General features: G+C 44.8%; 3 protein-coding genes across 4 annotated transcripts in view; 2 read left to right on the top strand and 1 right to left on the bottom strand.

Moving 5' to 3' along the window:
* The window catches only part of LOC137075047 (NACHT, LRR and PYD domains-containing protein 3-like), a 40,332-nt gene extending 38,584 nt beyond the window's left edge, over positions 1–1,748 (top strand). Inside the window, exon 7 of the mRNA XM_067443217.1 lies at positions 1,076–1,748. Coding sequence (XP_067299318.1) covers positions 1,076–1,608 — 533 coding nt within the window. The 3' untranslated portion in view covers positions 1,609–1,748. The remainder of the gene's footprint in view (positions 1–1,075) is intronic.
* Positions 1–21,463, top strand: part of LOC137075054 (gastrula zinc finger protein XlCGF57.1-like) — a 421,471-nt gene that overhangs the window by 196,859 nt on the left and 203,149 nt on the right. The window lies entirely within an intron of this gene.
* Positions 15,534–20,400, bottom strand: LOC137075782 (uncharacterized). Its single transcript, XM_067444736.1, has 7 exons — positions 20,025–20,400; positions 18,984–19,029; positions 18,789–18,880; positions 18,584–18,694; positions 17,557–17,833; positions 17,186–17,300; positions 15,534–15,658 (listed from the first exon to the last, which is right to left on the bottom strand). Exons 1-7 carry the CDS (start codon positions 20,390–20,392, stop codon positions 15,534–15,536), a joined length of 1,134 nt encoding a protein of 377 aa, XP_067300837.1. The 5' UTR covers positions 20,393–20,400.

The raw sequence follows: 21,463 nt of genomic DNA, 5'->3' as shown, positions 1-21,463 counted from the left end.
AAAACAGTGTTATTTATTTTTATTTATGTAATCTCTCTCTCTCTCTCTCTCTCTCTCTCTCTCTCACACACACACACACACACACTCAGTCAGTCACTCTCACTCACACACACACAACAACTCTCTCACACACACACAAACAATCACTCACTCACTCGGACACACACTCTATCTCTCACACTCACTCACTCAGATACACACTCACACACTGTCACTCACACACACACACACACACAGACACACTCACTCACACACACTCTCTTACACACACACACACACACACACACACTCAGTCAGTCACTCTCACTCACACACACAACAACTCTCTCACACACACACAAACAATCACTCACTCACTCGGACACACACACACTCAATCTCTCACACTCACTCACTCAGATACACACTCACACACTGTCACTCTCTCACACACACACACAGACACACTCACTCACACACACTCTCTTTCACACACACACACACACACACACACACACACACACACACACACACACACACACACACACACACACACACACACACACACACACACACACACACACACACACACACGTTGTGTTTCCATGTTTAATGGGGATATTCCATAGGCGTAATGGTTTTTATACTGTATAAACCGTATTTTCTATCCCCTTACACTGCCCCTAAACCTATCTAGTGACTGTTGTTCTAGATGTTTTTCTCTTCTTGTGTTCAGATGCCTGTGATCTTACACTGGATTCAAACACAAACACACCCACCCACACACTAACACTTATGCGCACACACACACACACACACACACACACACACACACACACACACACACACACACACACACACACACTCGTCTAGTGACTGTTGTTCTAGATGTTTATCTCTTCTTGTGTACAAGGGCCTTTGATCTCACACGGGATCCAAACGCTCACACACACACACTCTCTCTCTCTCTCTCTCTCTCTCTCACACACACACACACACACACACACACACACACACACACACACACACACACACACACACACACACACTCGTCTAGTGACTGTTTTTCTAGATGTTTCTCTCTTCTTGTGTTCAGATGCCTGTGATCTCACACTAGATCCAAACACAGCACACACTCGTCTCGTTCTGTCTGAGGGGAACAGGAAGGTGAAGTGTGTGAGAGATCGTCAGCCGTATCCTGATCATCCAGAGAGATTTGATTCTCTTCAGATTCTGTGTGGAGAGAGTCTTACTGGACGCTGTTACTGGGAGGCTGAATGGAGCGGAGATAGTGCTGATATATCAGTGGCATATAAAGGAATCAGCAGGAAAGGAGAGAGATATGACTGTGTGTTTGGACTCAATGACAAATCCTGGAGTCTGAACTGCTCTGGTAACAGATTCTCTGTCCGTCATAATAACTGTACTGCTATTCCTGCCATCAGTTCATCCTGTAAGAGAGCAGGAGTGTGTGTGGACGTGTCGGCCGGCACTCTGTCCTTCTACAGAGTCTCTGACACACACACACTCACACACTTACACACATTCAACACTACATTCACTGAACCCCTCTGTGCTGGATTTGGGGTTTATGATGATTCATCAGTGTCTCTGTGTCAGATTAAATAACACACACACACACACACACACTTGTAAATCCTCTTTCTAATGTCCACAAACACACACATTCATCAAATCTCACATAATTAGTTTTATTCAATAAGTTTTTTATATATTTTTTTCCCCATCATTATTTTGAAGTTTTGAATCTAGATCACACACACTGAATGTTTAATAAGGCTGTAATAATATTGCTATATTGTCAGATTGCTTTAATATGTATATTGTAAACTGATGATGAGATGTAATAAAGGACTGTGTAGCAAATGTCCTCGTAAGTAATGAAGGAAGGAAGAAGAAGGCAGGGTCGGTGTGTCTGGCACTCGTGGCTTTTTATTCAGTCACTTTTGCAACACAACATAAACATGCACACACAGCGCTTAGTAAACTCAGTCTCATATAACTTGGGCATCAACAATCTCTTCTCTGCAGTCCCAGCCAGCCACGAGTATCCAGAATGTGTCTCTCCCCCTCTCTCCATGCCAATCACTGCAATCAGACACAGATGTTCATCATTATGCACTTGACCTACTTACTTACCGTCACTCTCCTGGCTCCTTCTCTCCGTGCAGACCTCGCTAAACCACGCCCCCCCTGCCACATACCCCCACCGCCCGACTCAGGCCGGGGAGCCATCACGCTCTGCAGGGGCGTAGCACCAAATTTTGGGCCCTGGGTACAAACCATCTTGCTTGGCCCCCGTACCATGTATGTGTATGTATAGAACCCCCCCCCCCCCCCCCCCCCCGCCTCGGGCCCTGGTTACTCAGTACCCTTTATCCCCCCAGTCCCACGCCCCTGACGCTCTGTAAGGTTTAGCCTTTCAACAGCGCCCCTGCAGCCACTCCTAGAGGTCCCGGCTCAGCCTCACCCAGCTGCACCACCGCGCCCCTTCCGTGCTCTCTGTTCTCCCAAGACACATCCGCACATAACATCTCCAATAATAGCCTAAACCCCGGCCAATTTGTCCCTAAAATAAGGGGATGTCGGAGGTGGGAACTAACCGCCACCTCCACTTTATGCTTTTGACCCCGAAACTGAATAGTGACTGGCATTAGTGGGTATTTCAATACATCCCCGTGCACACACCGTACTATAACCATGCGGCCACTATCCAATGCCCCCGGTTGCATCAAGCTTTGGTGTATGCTGCCCTACAAAGGCAAAAGACCTTAACTCACCAGAGTGTGAAACTGAGAAAAATGACTTTAAAGTTTTTTTGTTGTCCAGCCAATTGTATGACAGGTAGAACACTGAAAATCTGCCAAGTAGTTGTCATAATTAATATATTTATCTACATTAATATTTTTTAGCTCAAACTTGACCTTTGACCCTTATTCGGAAGTTACTGTATTCTGCCTTTGCATTATCTGCAAAACAATAATGGGTCATACAAAGGCAAAATACCTTAACTTCTAATTTATTGATAATTTTGACTTTATCACTCTATAAAAATATGTATATGATAACAATGATAGCCTTAAAATAACATTTAGTGAGTTCTGTCTAGTAAGGCTTAATATTACATCAATAGAATATTACAAAATAAAAAAATTATGAGAAGGCTACAACTGTACTGGATCATTTTAAAACTTTATCATTGTACTTAATTTAAGTAAAATAACACTTTAAGAGGTTAATAAAGTAACCTTCCACAAATATTTCTTACATTTAAAAGGTTTGATTTGGCTATGCCAGTAATATGTAGACGTCCTTTCTCAAATACCATTCGCCCTTTTCTGACAAAACGTATTGGAATATGCTTATATCTGATGACATTGTGTGTATGTTTTCCAGAATTAATGAAAAAACTCTGTATTAATACATCATAGAAAAGATGGTGTCTTTTCATCAGTAACACTTTACAATAAAGTTTGTTAGTTAACATTAGTTAACAATAATAATGAACTGCGTTTATACAGCATTTATTAATCTTTATTAATGTTAATTTCAACATTTACTAATACTTTAATAAAATATTGTTAACATTAGTTAATGCACTGTGAACTAACATGAACTAACAAGGAACAGCTTTATTATTATTAACTAACGTTAACAAAGATTAACAAATACAGTAACAAATATATTGCTCATGGTTAGATCATGTTAGTTAATACATTAATGAACCTTATTGTAAAGTGTTACCAAAACAATTTGTACCCCCTGTTCATTGTCTTATTTTTAGTAACATTAAATACTGGTGCAAAAATGTTAGTTTGACTCATACAACATTAATTATTCAAAATAATTTATATGGAATAATTCTCAATATTTTTTTTAAAGCTATGATATGTTAAACGACAAAAGGGGTATTTTACAACAAATATAAATGCACCACGAGTTTTACCAGTTTTAAGTAAACGCAACCTTTATTCACATCTGTGTTGTTTTATCGACAACAGCAGTGAGTGACCAATGCTAGCAGTTTGTGTCTTTTAGCTCATACAGTAGCTTTAGCGGCAGACTGTGTTCTAGGTCCCGCTGTCGGAATCCCCCACAGTCACACTTTTACACCGTTTAGCTGTCAGCATTTTAACTGTTTAATCGGGACAATTTCATAGAGGTCAACCTCCGGACAACTTTGCACTTTGATAGATTAGACTAGCTCGCCAGCACATGATGGATTTAAACAATGGATTTGTCTTCGCAGTGGATGTTGTTTTCCATGGATTTTGACCATGTTCAAAAAAACAAAGGTAAGCTGCGATCTAAGTTATATCTGCTAGGGTTGGTCTGTGCGTAATGTTTTCTCCTCGCCAGAGGTGTGTCGTGAGGCGTGCCCAACCCACTCGCGTTGTTTATGGTTGTGGCAAAAGTGCTTCAATTACATTTAGGCATAACACTGTAACTTCAGCGCGGCAAAAATCTTAACTTTGGTAAAACAAAGGCAGAGTGCCTTAACTCAAGCGTAACTGAATTCCAGCGTTCTAAAGTGCAGCGGAACCAAGCCAAAAGACTCTAACTGATGTTAAGGTTTTCTGCCTTTGCTTTCCCTCTGCTTTTGGAAGTTATGGCAAAAACAACATCCTATTTTTAGCAGAAAAGAACAAAATTGACTCAAGATATTTTTCCACATGATAAACCTGATGTCCTTTGTTCCAAAAATGGCAATAACTCATTTTTGACCAAAATTGAAGTTAAGGTCTTTTGCCTTTGCACGGCAGTATGGAGGTCTGGTTACAACCTGAATCCACCAAAGCTTGATAAGTACCCCCCTCAATACTCACAGGTATTTGGTACAACCCAGCCTGATCGAGGGCAGCCCGCGGAACGTCCGGGACCCGGACCAGTGTTCCAACCTCCATCACTGGACACCTATCTATGAAGTGGCCCGGGTCCCCGCAACGCCAACAGGCCGGCCCGGACCTTCCCGCTGCTCTATTGGTAGGAAGTGGGTCAAGGGATTGGCCTGGAGAGAGGGAAGAAACAGGGTTAACACTGGGACCCAGCTGGGTCAGCCCCGCCTCCCTGGGCGGCACCGGAACGGTGTGCGAGGCCTCCCTCATTCCCCCAGACCTCCATCGGGGTGGGCCTCCCGGTGGCAGGCTCCGGCGAGTCCGTGGCATCGGGACTGGCCTATGAGAGAGAGAGAGAGAGAGAGGGGAAGGGGTGGAGAGAGAAACTGAAGTAAGGGGTCCGCCGACCCCAGGGCACTCCACCAGCTGATCCTCCGCCAGTTGGATGTGAAAGAATCTAAAATAATCAAAGATATTTTGATATTTTTCTTTGAACAAAGACATTTGTTTTTCTGTGTTTCACCCCCCTCTCTCTTATCAGTGGGGCTGTTTGGGATTCCTAAAGACAAAGAGATGTTTAGGGCCTGTAGGCCAAATGGTGCCACACCTGTAGTACAGTGGGGGAAGTCTGGTCTGACTGGTCAGTTTGAATGTCTCAGGGTTTCAGTCACATGGTCACAGGAGGGATAAAAGAAGATTGCAACTTTTGCTCTAGGTCTCTTTTTCTCTGGCTGTCTCTTCTAGGGCCTTCTCTGGCTCTTCTCTTTGCTCTCTCTTTTTCTCTCTTTTTCTCTCTTTCTATCACTCTCTATCTCTCAGGTAACATTCTACACATGCTGGGTACGATTAATGGTATAAGTTTTATCATCTCATTCATCTATTTTGTAACTATTTTAAGTGTAACCATAACCGGATTTTGTCATTAAATTCTTTCAATTAGAAATGATTTGCTAACTAGTTTTGGTTTGGTATTGACTTTGAAGTGCTCCCTATTGCAATACAATATAGTCACATTAAAGCAACGCTCTCCCACATATTTTGCTATTGTAACTGCGCTTATTTCCGTCGTTGGTATAGGTTGCAGTGGGTGGTTATAGACAAGAAATGTACAGTTTTCTACCATCACGCTGATAACGTTTCTTTAGTCGTTCGGCAACCCTGCAGTCAGAACCACTGTAGGCGATCCACCCTTACAGATGGTGCCGAAACCCGGGATCCCTTGCAGTGAATTTTCTGAAATTCATCAGAATGAGGACATTTTTCCACAATTGATCTTGTGTTTGGATTAAAGCTGGCCTTCTGACTAAGGATTGGGTAAGTCTGTTTTCATTGTTTTTGAATTGCATGAAACAGAACTTCATCCAAGAAGAAGGTTTTAAACAGCTTCAATAGTCCCATTACTGTACAATCCGAGAATATTCAGAATATCACCTCGGGATGGAAGGGAACATTTCTGATAAAAGTGAGATATTGTTTGCTTTATGGAGCGAAAAAGTTGAGCCTACCTTGTCCAAACTTAAGAAAGAGTATATTGGAATCAACAGTTCAGATGATGAAATGCTTAGATGGTGGGACATAATTGGCAAACACCAAAAGAAATCAAAATGTGGTGAAATAATTGAGGCTTTAAACTTCATAAGTTGTAAAAGGCTACATAATGTTGTGACACCATTTCTATTATCAAGTCTAGAGGCTAAATGTAAAGTAATTGATTCTAAAAATGCTGAAGCAGAAAAGTCTGAGGCAAAGATTCAAGATCTTCAAGCACAGCTAGATAAATTACTAGCTGATCAGTTAGCCCTGACTGAGAAGTGTAAAAATCACAAGGAGACCATTGCAGATCTCAAGGCTAAGCTAATAGCTAAAAAGTCCATCTCCAAAACGCTTAACAGCGATGGGACTAAAACGCATGTTCAATCTAATGAATCTGAAACGTTTAGTTCAGAAAACGCATGTGCAACTCAAGGAAGGGTGCCTATTTCAGTTCTTAAGGTGATGCAGCACCGCAATAGCGCAGAGTCATGTACCAGTACGCTTCGTGTTCAAGCATTAGAGAGTCATAAAAATCCTCCAACTCCAGGAGAACATAGCAGACAAACCTATGGCAAAGAGAACAGGTTTTGCAGTTCCTGTCAGAAAATAGGCCATTCAGAGGTAAAATGCTGGTCACTGGGCCGAGGTCGACCTCCACCTTACTTTCAGAAAGATAGGAAATTCCTTTCTAAGGGCAAAGATTATCGCTCATTTGCAGGTAAAACTCTCAGTGAGTTAACTGCATTGTTCATGCAAGGCCTTCAACTATTAACCTCACTGGCTAGTGGGCTAGCAGCCTAACAGCAGTGAGTTTAATAGTTAAACATCCAAATTGCAATGATCCTGTTTGTATTTTCAAATTTGTAATTGTATTAACGCATTGTGCGCATTGAAAACACATTATAGTTGTTTGTGTTAAATACACATAGACTCGTTAAGTTTATTCTTTAAAACACATAATTGCTTTACTGTAAGTGTTGTATGAAACACTTAGGATAAAGGTTGTAGATGCTATGCATTCTAGACCATGTATCTTGTGAAAATTGGAATAACTTTAGTACTTGAATTGTAAAGCAATTTTAAGTTTCATGTGTTTCTATGTTGAATTTGTTTGTCTCCTAAGTGGAAAACTCTGCTATTTTTCATATAGCTGAAGTGAAACCATGTACAGGAGCATAGAATTGCCATTTTGGCTACAGTGTAATTTACAATTGCATTAACCATGAAAATGCTTTCATCACAGCAGGATTCAGTCACTCTGCACTTTATCATGCTCCTTAACTCAAACATTGGTGGGGGATATGTTGAGCCAACCACACCTCACTCACATTCTCAGCTGGCTGCCTGTTCAACAGGACCAAATTTACATCACAATTGTAAACCCTCCTCACCATGTTTGGGGCATGATTCACACATAGCCACAGCTAAATGCATTCACATAGATTTGATCTTCACACACAAAGTCAAATCTACATCTGCCTCATAAAAATTCTTTACATCTAGACTGTATTATAACTGTGAATTTCTTCCAGTTATTGTTTGTTTTGTTTTTCTTTGATTTACTAATTCAGTTAGTAATTATTTGTCTCACCAAGTTAAATATCAAAATTTACGTTAGTATTTCTCATTCTTACCTAAGTGCAAACATTTATTTTATAATTGTATTGTAACAATGAATTTGATTTGAAACATTTCTGAAACTTATTTGATTATTTGTATTTTGTCCATTTGACTTGCAACAATGTTTTTGATTTTGAACTTATCTGATTATTTGAATTTTGTCCACTTGATTTGGAACAATGTTTTTGGACATCCATTCAATTTAATCTCTGTATTTGGTTACACTGAATACTTTGTTGATACTCTTCATGAAAAAAGGGTTTAAAACCAGTGTAGTAAGTTCGATAATGGAAGGAAGGAAGAGGACACGGGGGTCGGCTGGACGGTTGATACTTTCTTTATTTATAACTCAAAACTTGTAATAAACTTCACAACACACACTGCGGTGTGGATTCTCATAGACGCTCGATTACTTCCGGGTCGGCACTTCCGGCTTCCGGTAACTCAGTCTCTGTGCGCTCGTATCAACCGTCCGATCTCTCTCTCCTTGATCTCCGGTTCCACCGAGGTTTTATTCCCTCTCCGCGCTCATTACTAGAACAAGAGACAGGTGTTCTTAATCTGCTTCCAATCCACTCACTTACCGCTTGTCCCGCGGCTCTCTCTCCCGCTGCAGACCTCGCTGAACCACGCCCCCCTTGCCACATACCCCCACCGCCCGACTCAGGCCGGGGAGCCGTCCGGCCTGCAGCCCCCCCCCCCCCATTTCTGGAGAGGAAATCGGCCACAGCCATCTGAGCACCCGGCCTGTGGACCACCTGGAACTTAAAAGGCTGAAGAGCTAGATACCAACGGGTGATCCGCGCGTTGGTATCCTTCATGCGGTGGAGCCATTGGAGAGGAGCGTGGTCCGAACAGAGGGTGAACTCCCGCCCCAGAAGGTAGTAGCGGAGGGTGAGAACGGCCCACCTGATGGCAAGGCACTCCTTTTCGATGGTGCTGTACTTAGCCTCTCTCTTCGAGAGCTTACGGCTAATGTACAGCACCGGCCGCTCTCCCCCCTCCACCTCCTGGGCCAGGACTGCGCCCAGCCCCCTGTCCGACGCGTCAGTCTGCAACAGAAAAGGGAGAGAAAAGTCAGGGGAGTGTAAAAGCGGCCCGCCACATAGAGCAGCCTTAACTCGGGTGAAGGCCTGCTGGCACGGCTCCGTCCATTGGACCGTATCTGGTAGCCCCTTTTTAGTAAGGTCAGTCAGGGGGCTGGTGAGGTCCGAATAATTTGGTATAAACCGTCTATAATATCCCGCCAGCCCCAAGAACTGCCTTACCTCCTTTTTGGTCTTGGGCCTCGGGCAGGTCGCAATTGCGGCGGTCTTATCAATTTGGGGACGCACCTGTCCATGACCCAAGTGGAAGCCCAGATACCTTACCTCCACCCGCCCAATTGCACACTTCTTCGGGTTGGCCGTGAGCCCCGCTCCCCTCAACGACCTCAAGACCGCCCGGACATGCTGCATATGCCGCTGCCAATCGTGACTGTAAATCACGATGTCGTCCAGGTAGGCAGCAGCATATGCGGCATGGGGACGCAAAATCCTGTCCATGAGGCGCTGAAAGGTAGCGGGTGCCCCGAACAAACCGAAGGGAAGCGTGACGAATTGGTGCAATCCGAACGGCGTGGTGAAGGCTGTTTTTTCTTTGGACAATGGAGACAAGGGGATCTGCCAATAGCCCTTTGTTAAGTCCAATGTCGAATAAAATCGAGCCGTGCCCAGCCGATCAAGCAACTCGTCAACCCGCGGCATTGGATACGCGTCGAATTTCGACACTGCGTTCACCTTGCGGTAGTCCACACAGAACCTGACCGAGCCGTCGGTTTTAGGGACCAAAACGATCGGGCTCGCCCAGTCACTGTTGGACTCCTCTATTACTCCCATATCGAGCATTGCCCCTAATTCTTCCTGAACTACTTTTTTTTTGTGTTCAGGTAAACGATACGGCCGGCTGCGAACTACCACGCCCGGCTCGGTCTCGATATGGTGCTGAATTAAGTCGGTACGGCCCGGTAGTGGCGAGAACACGTCGGCGAATTCCGCCTGTAGTTTTGAAAGATCAGTGAGTTGGGACGGTGAGAGGTGATCTCCCCCAAGGGCCAGTGCGACCGATTGTGCTTTGATGCTCGCCTCTGGCCCGAGATCATCCTCTCCCCCGATCACCGTCGCCAACAACACTGATTCGACCTCATTCCATTTCTTCAGGAGATTGAGGTGATAAATTTGTCGTGCTCCGTTCCTATCGGACCGTATCACTTCATAATCGAGATCTCCAACCTGTCGAGCGACCTCAAACGGCCCCTGCCATTTCGACATTAATTTAGAGCTCGATGTCGGGAGTAATACAAGCACTTTCTCTCCCGGTGTGAATTTGCGTAGTCTCGTACCCCTGTTATACGACCGGCTTTGGCGGTCCTGGGCTTGCAACAAATTCTCCCTAGATAGCCGCCCCAAGGTGTGGAGTTTTGTTCGCAAGTCCAGCACATATTGAATTTCGTTTTTGGCCAAAGAAGGCCCCTCCTCCCAAGTTTCTCGTAGGACGTCCAGCACCCCACGGGGCTGTCGTCCGTAGAGAAGCTCAAAGGGGGAAAACCCCGTGGAGGCTTGCGGGACCTCTCGCACAGCGAATAAGAGGGGTTCTAACCACCGATCCCAATTTTTGGCGTCTTCCTGTACGAATTTACGGATCATGGATTTAAGAGTGCGATTAAATCGTTCGACCAAGCCGTCGGTTTGTGGGTGATAGACGCTTGTCCGAATCGATTTGATGCCCAATAACCCGTATAATTCGCTTAACGTGCGTGACATAAACGCCGTGCCTTGATCAGTGAGGATTTCCTTCGGAATCCCCACTCGGGAGATTAAACGAAACAGTGCGTCCGCAACACTCTTCGCCGAGATGTTGCGGAGAGCCACTGCTTCCGGATATCGTGTTGCGTAGTCCACGATAACTAGCGCAAAACGATGTCCGCGTGCGGATCGCTCTAATGGCCCGATGAGGTCCATCGCAATTCTCTCGAAGGGGACCTGCATTAATGGAAGGGGGCGCAATGGCGCTTTTGGGGAGGCCAGGGGATTCACCAACTGACATTCAGGACAAGACGCGCACCACCTGCGCACATTGTCGTGAATGCCTGGCCAAAAAAATCGGGTCATTAAACGATTCAGCGTGGCCGCCTGTCCCAGGTGGCCCGCCATTGGGTTAGAGTGAGCCGCCTGGAAAAGCATTTCCCGGCGGCTCTTTGGTACTAACAACTGGGTTGTATCCACTTTTGTCTGAGCGTCTTGGGTCACTCGATACAACCTATCCTTAATTATGGCAAAATAAGGATACGTGACGGGCAAGGCGGGTTGAAGGGACTGACCGTCGATAGTGCGGACCTGTTGGAAAGCATGTTTTAGAGTCTCATCTTGGGACTGCTCCAGAGGGAAGTCATCGCGGTCCGAGAGAATCAGTCTCTCGACCCCGCTCGTTTCCTCTGAAGCGGTTCCCGAGGGCCCCGCATCAGTCTCGCCAACCTGCACTCGCATCGCCCCGTTCCTAGCCTTGTTCTCCCAAGCGGCATCCGCGCATAACGACCCCAATAATGCCGGAAAGGCGGGCCAATTTGTCCCCAGAATTAGCGGATGCCGGAGGTGGGGACTAACCGCCACCTCAACACTATGATTTTCTCCCCTAAACTGTATCGTGACTGGGACAACCGGATATTCCACCACATCCCCGTGCACACACCGCACCTTAACCATGCGGCTTGTATCCAATGCCCCCGGTTGCATCAGGCTTTGATGGATCGAGGTTTGGTTACAGCCGGAATCCACCAAGGCCTGATATGTACCCCCCTTGATACTCACAGGAATTTGGTACTCTCCTGCTTGATCAGGGGTGGTCCGCTGGAAGTCCGGGACCCGGATCATTGTCCCGACGTCCATCATCGGACATCGGTCCACAAAATGGTCCGGGTCGCCGCACCGCCAGCAGGCCAGCCCAGGCCTGCCCGCCGCCCCTGCGGCGGGGAGTGGATTGGAAAATGAGCGCGGAGGGGGGGTGGAACCGGAACCGTTATCCCCGCCCGACCCCAGTAGCCCCGCCCCCCTGGGCGGGGCCCTCGAACTCCCGTATTGCCCTGGGCCCATTCCACCCCGACCTCTGGGGGGAATACGAGAGGGCCCTGGAGGGCGGGACCTAGGGAGAGGGACAGGGCGAGAAGGAGAGACAGAGGGGGGAGAGAGAGAGGGAGAAGTTAGTAGGGGCTCGCCGACCCCCGGGCACGCCACCAGATGGTCCTCCGCCAGGTTGATGGCCGTCGTCAGCGACGTGGGCCGGTGGCACTGGACCCACTCGGCGGTCTTCCTGGGGAGCCGAGCGATGAACTGCTCCAGTACCACCAGATCGACGATGTGGTCCACGTCGCTTCCACCGGCCAATAGCCATTTGCGGCACTCGTCCCGGAGCTGTTGGGCCATCGCGAAGGGCCGACCGGCCTCACCCCACGCCAGCGAGCGGAACCGCTGTCGATGCTGCTCGGGGGTCCGGCCGACCCGCTGGATGATGGCCCTCTTTAGGTCTTCATAATCCAGGAGGTTCGCCACCGGCAGTTGTTGAGCGGCCGCCTGGGCTTCTCCCGTGAGTAGTGGTATGAGGCGCACCGGCCACTGTGCCCGGGGCCACCCGCAGGCCTCCGCTGCCTTCTGGAACAGTTCGATGAAGGCCTCGGGATCGTCCTGTGGCCCCATCTTATGTAGGGGCACGTGGACCGGTGCGCTGGCGAGCCCGGCGGCTTCGGTGCAAACCTCCCGGGCTGTCCAGCTCCGGAACCTCTCGCGGTCCTCTTGCTGGCCGCGGACGATGGCCTCGAAACGGCGCTCCTGGTCCGCCCGCAGGTCCAGCATGGACTGGTGTTGTTCCTGGTGGAGGGCCGCGAGAGCGGTGATGATGTCCGCAAACGGCGTGGCGGAGGGCGTTGGTGTTGTCATGGCGGCGGCGCGGTCCTACTTCCTTCCCGGGTTTCGGCACCACTGTAGTAAGTTCGATAATGGAAGGAAGGAAGAGGACACGGGGGTCGGCTGGACGGTTGATACTTTCTTTATTTATAACTCAAAACTTGTAATAAACTTCACAACACACACTGCGGTGTGGATTCTCATAGACGCTCGATTACTTCCGGGTCGGCACTTCCGGCTTCCGGTAACTCAGTCTCTGTGCGCTCGTATCAACCGTCCGATCTCTCTCTCCTTGATCTCCGGTTCCACCGAGGTTTTATTCCCTCTCCGCGCTCATTACTAGAACAAGAGACAGGTGTTATTAATCTGCTTCCAATCCACTCACTTACCGCTTGTCCCGCGGCTCTCTCTCCCGCTGCAGACCTCGCTGAACCACGCCCCCCTTGCCACAACCAGCAATAATTGTTGTTTTGTTATAATGCAAATTCTTTTTAATGTTTCCAGAAACAATGTAAGAGCTTGTGAGATCTTCTTTTATTCTCAACCTTGACCACTTTATTAAGTATATCGATTTAAGGGCTTATTGCCAGAGACCATTTGAATCTGACCATATCAAACTTCTGACCAATGACAAATGCCATGAATGCTTTTGCTCTTTGTTGTGCTATATGTTCTTTTAATCACAGGATACCTGCTGGACAAGTTCACATCCTGTGTCCTCAGAAAGAGGGACAAGCTTTTGCTCTAACCTTCAGTGACTGTTCTCTCGAGGTGTGAGGTATTCAATGGACGTTTTGCATATCAAAGAAGGATACAACACCATTTGATGGAGCCTTCCCTTTGCAGGACTGCAATGAGAACAAAGACCGAACTGGCAAACTGCTTTTGAAACATTTCTGGACGACAAGTCTGAAGATGACATCTACACACAACTGGAAGAATGTCTTTGTGTTCTGTGTCACCTCTGGACACTTTATGAGCGTGGCCAAAGGTGCCATGGGAGGACTGAAAGAATCTAAAATAATCAAAGATATTTTGATATTTTTCTTTGAACAAAGACATTTGTTTTTCTGTGTTTCACCCCCCTCTCTCTTATCAGTGGGGCTGTTTGGGATTCCTAAAGACAAAGAGATGTTTAGGGCCTGTAGGCCAAATGGTGCCACACCTGTAGTACAGTGGGGGAAGTCTGGTCTGACTGGTCAGTTTGAATGTCTCAGGGTTTCAGTCACATGGTCACAGGAGGGATAAAAGAAGATTGCAACTTTTGCTCTAGGTCTCTTTTTCTCTGGGGGTCTCTTTCCTCTGACGCTGTCTTTTTCTCTGGCTGTCTCTTCTAGGGCCTTCTCTGGCTCTTCTCTTTGCTCTCTCTTTTTCTCTCTTTTTCTCTCTTTCTATCACTCTCTATCTCTCAGGTAACATTCTACACATGCTGGGTACGATTAATGGTATAAGTTTTATCATCTCATTCATCTATTTTGTAACTATTTTAAGTGTAACCATAACCGGATTTTGTCATTAAATTCTTTCAATTAGAAATGATTTGCTAACTAGTTTTGGTTTGGTATTGACTTTGAAGTGCTCCCTATTGCAATACAATATAGTCACATTAAAGCAACGCTCTCCCACATATTTTGCTATTGTAACTGCGCTTATTTCCGTCGTTGGTATAAGTTGCAGTGGGTGGTTATAGACAAGAAATGTACAGTTTTCTACCATCACGCTGATAACGTTTCTTTAGTCGTTCGGCAACCCTGCAGTCAGAACCACTGTAGGCGATCCACCCTTACAGATGGCCAAGTCCAGCGACTCCGGACGGTGGCACTGGACCCACTGTGCTTTTTTCGTGGGCAGACGGGCTATGAATTGTTCCAGCACCACCATGTCGATGATTTTGTCTGTGTCGCTTCCCTCAGCCATCAGCCATTTGCGGCATGCGTCCCGGAGCTGCTGTGCGAATACAAAGGGCCGGCCACTCTCCCCAGTTCCAGCGAACGAAATCGCTGGCGATGTTGCTCCGTGGAGAGGCCGACCCTCTGGAGGATGGCCTTCTTCAAGTCCCGGTATACCAGGAGATTTGGGACCGGCAGTTGCTGGGCCGCTATCTGCGCCTCCCCCGTTAGGAGAGGGATTAGGCGCAGCGGCCAATGCTCTTCGCCCCACCCACTGGCCTTCGCCGTCCTGGGTGCCCATTTTGGTTAGAGGCAGCTGGGTGGGTGGGCCCGCTGATGCCTTTGGCTCGGCCCGAACCTCCCGGTCCATCCAGTTCCGGAACGCCTCGCGGTCCTCCTGCTGGGCGCGGACGAGGATCTGGAACCGCCGTTCCTGATCCTCTCTCATGTCCACGAGCGCCTGATGATGTTCTTGGTGGAGGCCCGCAAGTGATGCGATGACATCCGCAAACGGCGATCCTGACGGGCTCTGCCTACTGGCAGCGGCACTCTTCTTCCTCCCGGGTTTCGGCACCACTGTAGCAAATGTCCTCGTAAGTAATGAAGGAAGGAAGGAAGGAAGAAGAAGGCAGGGTCGGCGTGTCTGGCACTCGTGGCTTTTTATTCAGTCACTTTTGCAACACAACATAAACATGCGCACACAGCGCTTAGTAAACTCAGTCTCATATAACTTGGGCATCAACAATCTCCTCTCTGCAGTCCCAGCCAGCCACGAGTATCCAGAATGTGTATCTCCCCCTGTTGCCTGTTCTCTGCTGGCTTATATACCGTCTCTCCATGCCAATCACTGCAATCAGACACAGGTGTTCATCATTATGCACTTTTACATTTACATTTAATCATTTAGCAGACGCTTTTATCCAAAGCGACTTACAAAAAAGGGTAGAGCAATAGAAGCAATGAAACAAACAAACAACAACCTGTAAGAGCTGTAAGAAATCTCAATTAATTAGCACAGTACACAACTTTTTTATTTTATTTTATTTTTATAGCCAGCTACAATAAATACTCACGTACGGAAAATACAGAACACTGGATTAGGATTGGCACTTGACCTACTTACTTACCGTCACTCTCCTGGAAACACTTTTGGAGAAACTGTATTTGAAGAGTAAGTTAGGCTAGTGTCACTTTTATGAAAAGTGCGGGACTTATGATGACCTGTAGTCATAATAGCAGCCACGAGGGGTCTCACTTTGACTGAATGTTATGTCTTCACTCATTATGCCATCACTCTCTGTCACCTTTGCATGCTTAAACGCCACAAGAGCCCATTTCCCCGCCAGCCCCTGACCAGGTACGGCTGTAGTTCAAGATGTCCAACGATTCGGCGTTAGCCAAGAGCATCGGTAGAGCCGTCCTGGCGGCAATTCAAAATGTGTCAACAACGACAGCAACCGCCCTAAAGGCCACCACAGGCCATCTCGGTAAGTAACGTTATGTTTTCCAAATCCAAATTACAAATTTTCTGAGCAGCAAAGCATGATGCATTATATCATTTAGCGTTAATGGAGGCCACTTGTCACCCCCAGGCCCACAAATGACACTGTAAATTGTTGGTCAAATGGAAATCTGCCTCTGTCAAACATCTCACCTTGGCTTAATTTACCTGCTGGCCTTTACTCATAAGATAAAACCGTTCTCTGCTTGGCTTGAGAGAGAGAAATGCTGATGGAGGACAGAGGCAGTCACAATGATAAAGACATTTAATTTAATGTGAACAAGGTACCAGAGTCAGAGTGCATTTTGTAAAAAAAAAAACAAGAAGCATAAAATACAATTTTACAACTCTTTGTTTACTTTGCCAATCTCAACTCTGTTTTTTGAATGCTGGGCATATAAACATTAAAAAACATTAAATATAATGCTAATATTTTGCTAATGTCTCTTCAGGCCCCCACCACTTACAATTACGCACCGGGGCCAGCCACACCCACCACCTCCACTGGGACATCATACCGCTCGGTATAATTACATACTCAAGTAACATAGCTGGCTGTTTGTTGTTCTTTTAATTTGTGTGGTGTAAAGTTTCAGCATTAGTTCCAATCATTATGGCATATTTTACACAACACCAGTGTTTTGATTTAATAAATTGCTTATTGACAATAAAAGGTTAATGAACCACCTGGTAATCGATCAGTAGAGACCCCATGATGGGTTGATGATACTATCAGTTAGTTGCTTTGCATCTACAGTTTGCATTCACAATTAACGGAAACTTATTGCTCTCTTGTAATGCACAAGTGTCTGTGTTTTCATTGATTTCATGTTCCCTTTCCATCAGTTCATCAAAGGACTGCTACACACTCACGTGGGTGGTAGAACTGGATGGGTGGTAGAACTACTCCACCAGCAGCAGCAGCAGCAGCAGCAGCAGCAGAATCTTCTCTGTCAGGGTTGAAATCCAAGAATTGATCTTGCAAATCCTATAAATCGCAAGTAATTTTGTTATAACACTTTGCAATTGCCTTTTGGGTACTTCACACACTTGATCTTCAAATAATTCATCCTAATATTTTGAGGGTACGGAAATATTGAATATACATTGCTGCTAAACTGTATTTAGACTTCATCTATTTTTGCATTATTTGTCACATTTGTTTCATATCTGAAAATATGAGACAATGGGTAAACCTGATTAAACATAGTTTGGAATTAACATTTTCAACATTTGAGGTCTACCTCTAGATTCTCTGGAGCAGCCACAGGATACTGGAGCAATCCAATGGTCCAAAGTTGATTAGGAGTCAGGTTTTGTTCTGTTCGCAGAGGATGGTTATCCCACCCGGCTGTAAAAGTGTTGAGGTCCATTTGGAGGCGTGGTACAAATATGTACTGGGCACAGAATAACTGAAGGCTGTTGGAGGGATCAAGCAGGCACTCATCTTCAAGGCCATGAAGTAGCTCATAATATACCCTTGTTACTGCCATCCACACATCACGCCATAAGCGCTCCACCCTTTGAGATCAAAAATGCAAAAAGTGCACCATATTAATACTAGAATAACAGCCAGGGGTTCACTGCCATCCATTTCCTAGGTAACCAAAGGTTGAAATAATCTATTTTTTGTTTCATTACAGATACTCTCTGTAGAAAGTGTTGAATGTAACATGATAGGAGGTTTCTCAGCAAAATGTTGAATGGGTTACCAAATATACCCAGGCTACCTGGGTGGCCAGCCCAAGCAAAGTCCATGGGTGGGATTTGCTCAGGTTAACTTAGGTAAGCATGGTGTCTTGTTTTGAAAAAATATACAAGATTCTCCACACATGTGAACAATAACCTAATTTGGACACAGTGCATCTAGACCTATTAAGGATTAATGCTTCCTGTGAGGATGTATCCTTAAAATTTGGTACTACACAGTGTTCACTGTATTGCTGCTGCCAGTCTCTCTGGCTAGGCATCAATAAGAATAAAAATGATCCAAGTACAAATGATTTGTCAATGAAATAATTTCTGGTGAAGACTGTTTGCAGATTATCCAAATTTACTAGGACAGAGATGTTGGTGTTAAGATCTTTACAATGAAATGATTTAATGCTTTGAGCATCCAAAAATAAATCACATTCACCTCCATTGTATTTTGTGAGAACAAGTGTTAGTGACAGACGGAAATTTCAATAAATAAAAACACTGAAGTGTGGAAAAACTGCTTTTCTGATTTGGGTTAGGGTTACCTAAAAGAAACATAACTTTGATATTTACCTTTGATTATGCACACTTTTTCCAGATATGTAGCTTGCTCTGCCACAGCCACGAACAGTGAACATGCATTGAGCAATGCCAACATTTTCGACCCCTTGGTCTCCTCGAACTCTAAATAATCACATAAGAAACAGAGACAAAGTCAAATGTTTTCGGTCAATGAATTTTGATAAAACAGGCAATCATGCTCTTGCAATTTTCTTACCTTAATGGAAAGCCAAACTTTTCAACTGAGCTCATGAAGAAGCCAAGTGCTGTTGATGCCTTGTTATTATTTACAGAACCCAAGTACATTATCTGGAGCATAGTAACAAAATACTTATGTGAATGTGCCATACTACATAGAATATAGTAATACTAGGCTCGGCCACATTGTTTTGAAAAAGTGACAAATGTTTACCTTTCGTGAATAACCATCAATCCCAGCGAAGATAACAATACCATATCTGAAAGGAATAATACATTTTCAGAAAGTATATCACCTCTGAAAATTATAATAGCTCTAAATTGTGAACACAAATGATTAAGGTGGTCAATTCAGATTTTATTTACCATGAACCCATGTAACCTTCAGAATCTTTTCACTACAGAATTGCATGTTTTTTTGTTTGTTTTTTACTGTGCGGCTATATAAAGTTCTGCTTTAACCAAATTACAATAAAAAAAAATAGGGTATTCAAAAAGGTTTAATCAGCAAAGATGAGAAGCATCCTCAGGTACACGTCAAAGGAGAAAACACTCCAAAGGCCTTAAAGAAACACTGTCAGTATTCAAGGTGATGTTCTTGAAATAGTCTCAGAGTGAAGTCCAATTATTTGTAAAAGCTGCACTTAAGATGGGACATCCTCCTACAATATGAGAAATTAAGCTAGCCTCAGTGTGTAAATTACTGTTTTTTTCTCTTCCTTATTTCATGTAACAGTTAAACCAATGTTGTACACATAGCCATGTATCATTATGTGTAGCAACAGCAGACTTTTTCCTGACTATGTCATCCTCATCTCTTTTTTTTTTTTATTATGGTACACCAATGCATTTACTGCCTATCGCTGAAGAACCATGCTAATAGAATCAAGCATTCTTGAGTAATGTTTTTAATTTACAGCATGCACGCTGATCCACACAGTGTGGAATGTATTAAGAGTCACTAAGCACCAATCATTAAATAGCTACCCATTCACATGTTGAAATTTTATAAAATGGCATCACAAAATAACTTTTTTGCAGCTTAATTAATAAACTTTTTTTTTTTTTTACTTTTTTTTGTTGAAATACAGCTCCAGCAATCTATAGCCTATCTACCCGCATCCTTCAAACACGAATAGAACTTATTTGTAAAAGCTCAATTAAGAGACTCACTCTGCAAACTATTTCAACAAACATTTATGAATATAAATATATGAACATATAACAATATTCTTGTGAAACATAACACACACACCTGATAAGTTTGTGGTTTGTGTCCACATGGACCAGTGAGTGGGGACCCTTGACAGAATATGTTCTTCTAGCAACACAGCCTAAACGCGTTATTCTCTCCAAGATCCCTGCAGAATCCACCCTGTGCATGGATGCTGAAACCTGGTCCCATCTGACACGGTGTCCCATTGCTTGCAGTTCACCCTTCATCATTCTATAGCCTATATGCGGCATCTTCGATTTAACTGAGCGCACAAGATTGTCCAGCTCCTCATCTGTGAGATTGCTGTATGATCCCGTAACTGATAATCCATACTCACGCATCCGCCGATACACTGTCCTTTTGCAGACACCCAGGAGCTTAGCTACACAGGGGATGGGCAACTGCATGTCGATTAGGTTTTAAAATTAAGGTTTTAAATTAAAAATTTTGGCTGTCCCCTATCACCACCCAGAACCTCTGCATAGGTAGCAGCTGGATAACTCTCCTCTTGTAAACGGAGAAGTCTTAATAAGTCAGATAATGCACGAACAACACCTTGAGGCAGTTCTACTACATTGGCAAAAGAGCGAACAAGTCCCACTTCATGACTTAAAACAAAGTGTAAATAATCCAAATCCACAGGCTGACGTCGCAGAACTTCCTGAAGCCTTCTCAGCATTCTCTCCATAAACTGCCTCACAATCAAAGGTTCATGTAATTAACATTAAAAAAAAAAACAATCAAATGGGATGACATGTATCAGTGCTCAAGTTGCCATGACAAGCTACTCTACCTTAGATCTGTCATACAGCTTTAGAAATGTTGAATTGGCGCACATTTCGTTAAATATTAATTACATTTAAATCAAATAATTTAATGTTAAAAAACACTCTTTCCAGAAATGAGCAAATGCAAAGCTTAAATTTTAATTTCACATTGTTATAGAGAGCTAAGCAGAACTCAGTGCAATTCATGAGATAACAAAAGATGTATTAAAATAAACGTATAATTTCTTGGGATCGTCATCTAAAGCCATATATATAAAACCTAATAGGCAAACATATTCTGATTATTAACTTACAGTCCTCTGTTGGGGTCGCGAATCTGCCATCTCTCTCAACTTCAGCAAGAGCAGGTTTGTGCTTGTTGCCTATTCTGGTACTCATGTGACGGCACTGGATTCTGCTGTGCTGGGGTGTGATGCTGCTGAATGTTTTGCGTTAGCACGTTTATGAGGCCTTGTGCAGCAGCAATAACACTGGCCTCTAACTCCTAAAGAAAAAGAAAGGGAGTTTTCCCTGGGCTGGAGACTTAACGCTAACTACCATTAAATACAGATGGAAGCACATTCGCGGGAATCGCGGCCCTAGCAGTTACTGTGTAACGTTACCTGCGTTTAAGCCGAACTATAGAGGCTCTCCGGTGTGTGTGTGTGTGTGTGTGGCTGGGGATGTCAGTAGTGTAACTTACGCTGCTGT

The sequence above is a fragment of the Pseudorasbora parva genome, chromosome 5 (assembly GCF_024679245.1).
Source record: "Pseudorasbora parva isolate DD20220531a chromosome 5, ASM2467924v1, whole genome shotgun sequence".
Taxonomy (NCBI): Eukaryota; Metazoa; Chordata; class Actinopteri; order Cypriniformes; family Gobionidae; genus Pseudorasbora; species Pseudorasbora parva.
Note: the sequence above shows the minus strand (reverse complement) of the source record. Positions and strands in the feature narration are given on the sequence as shown.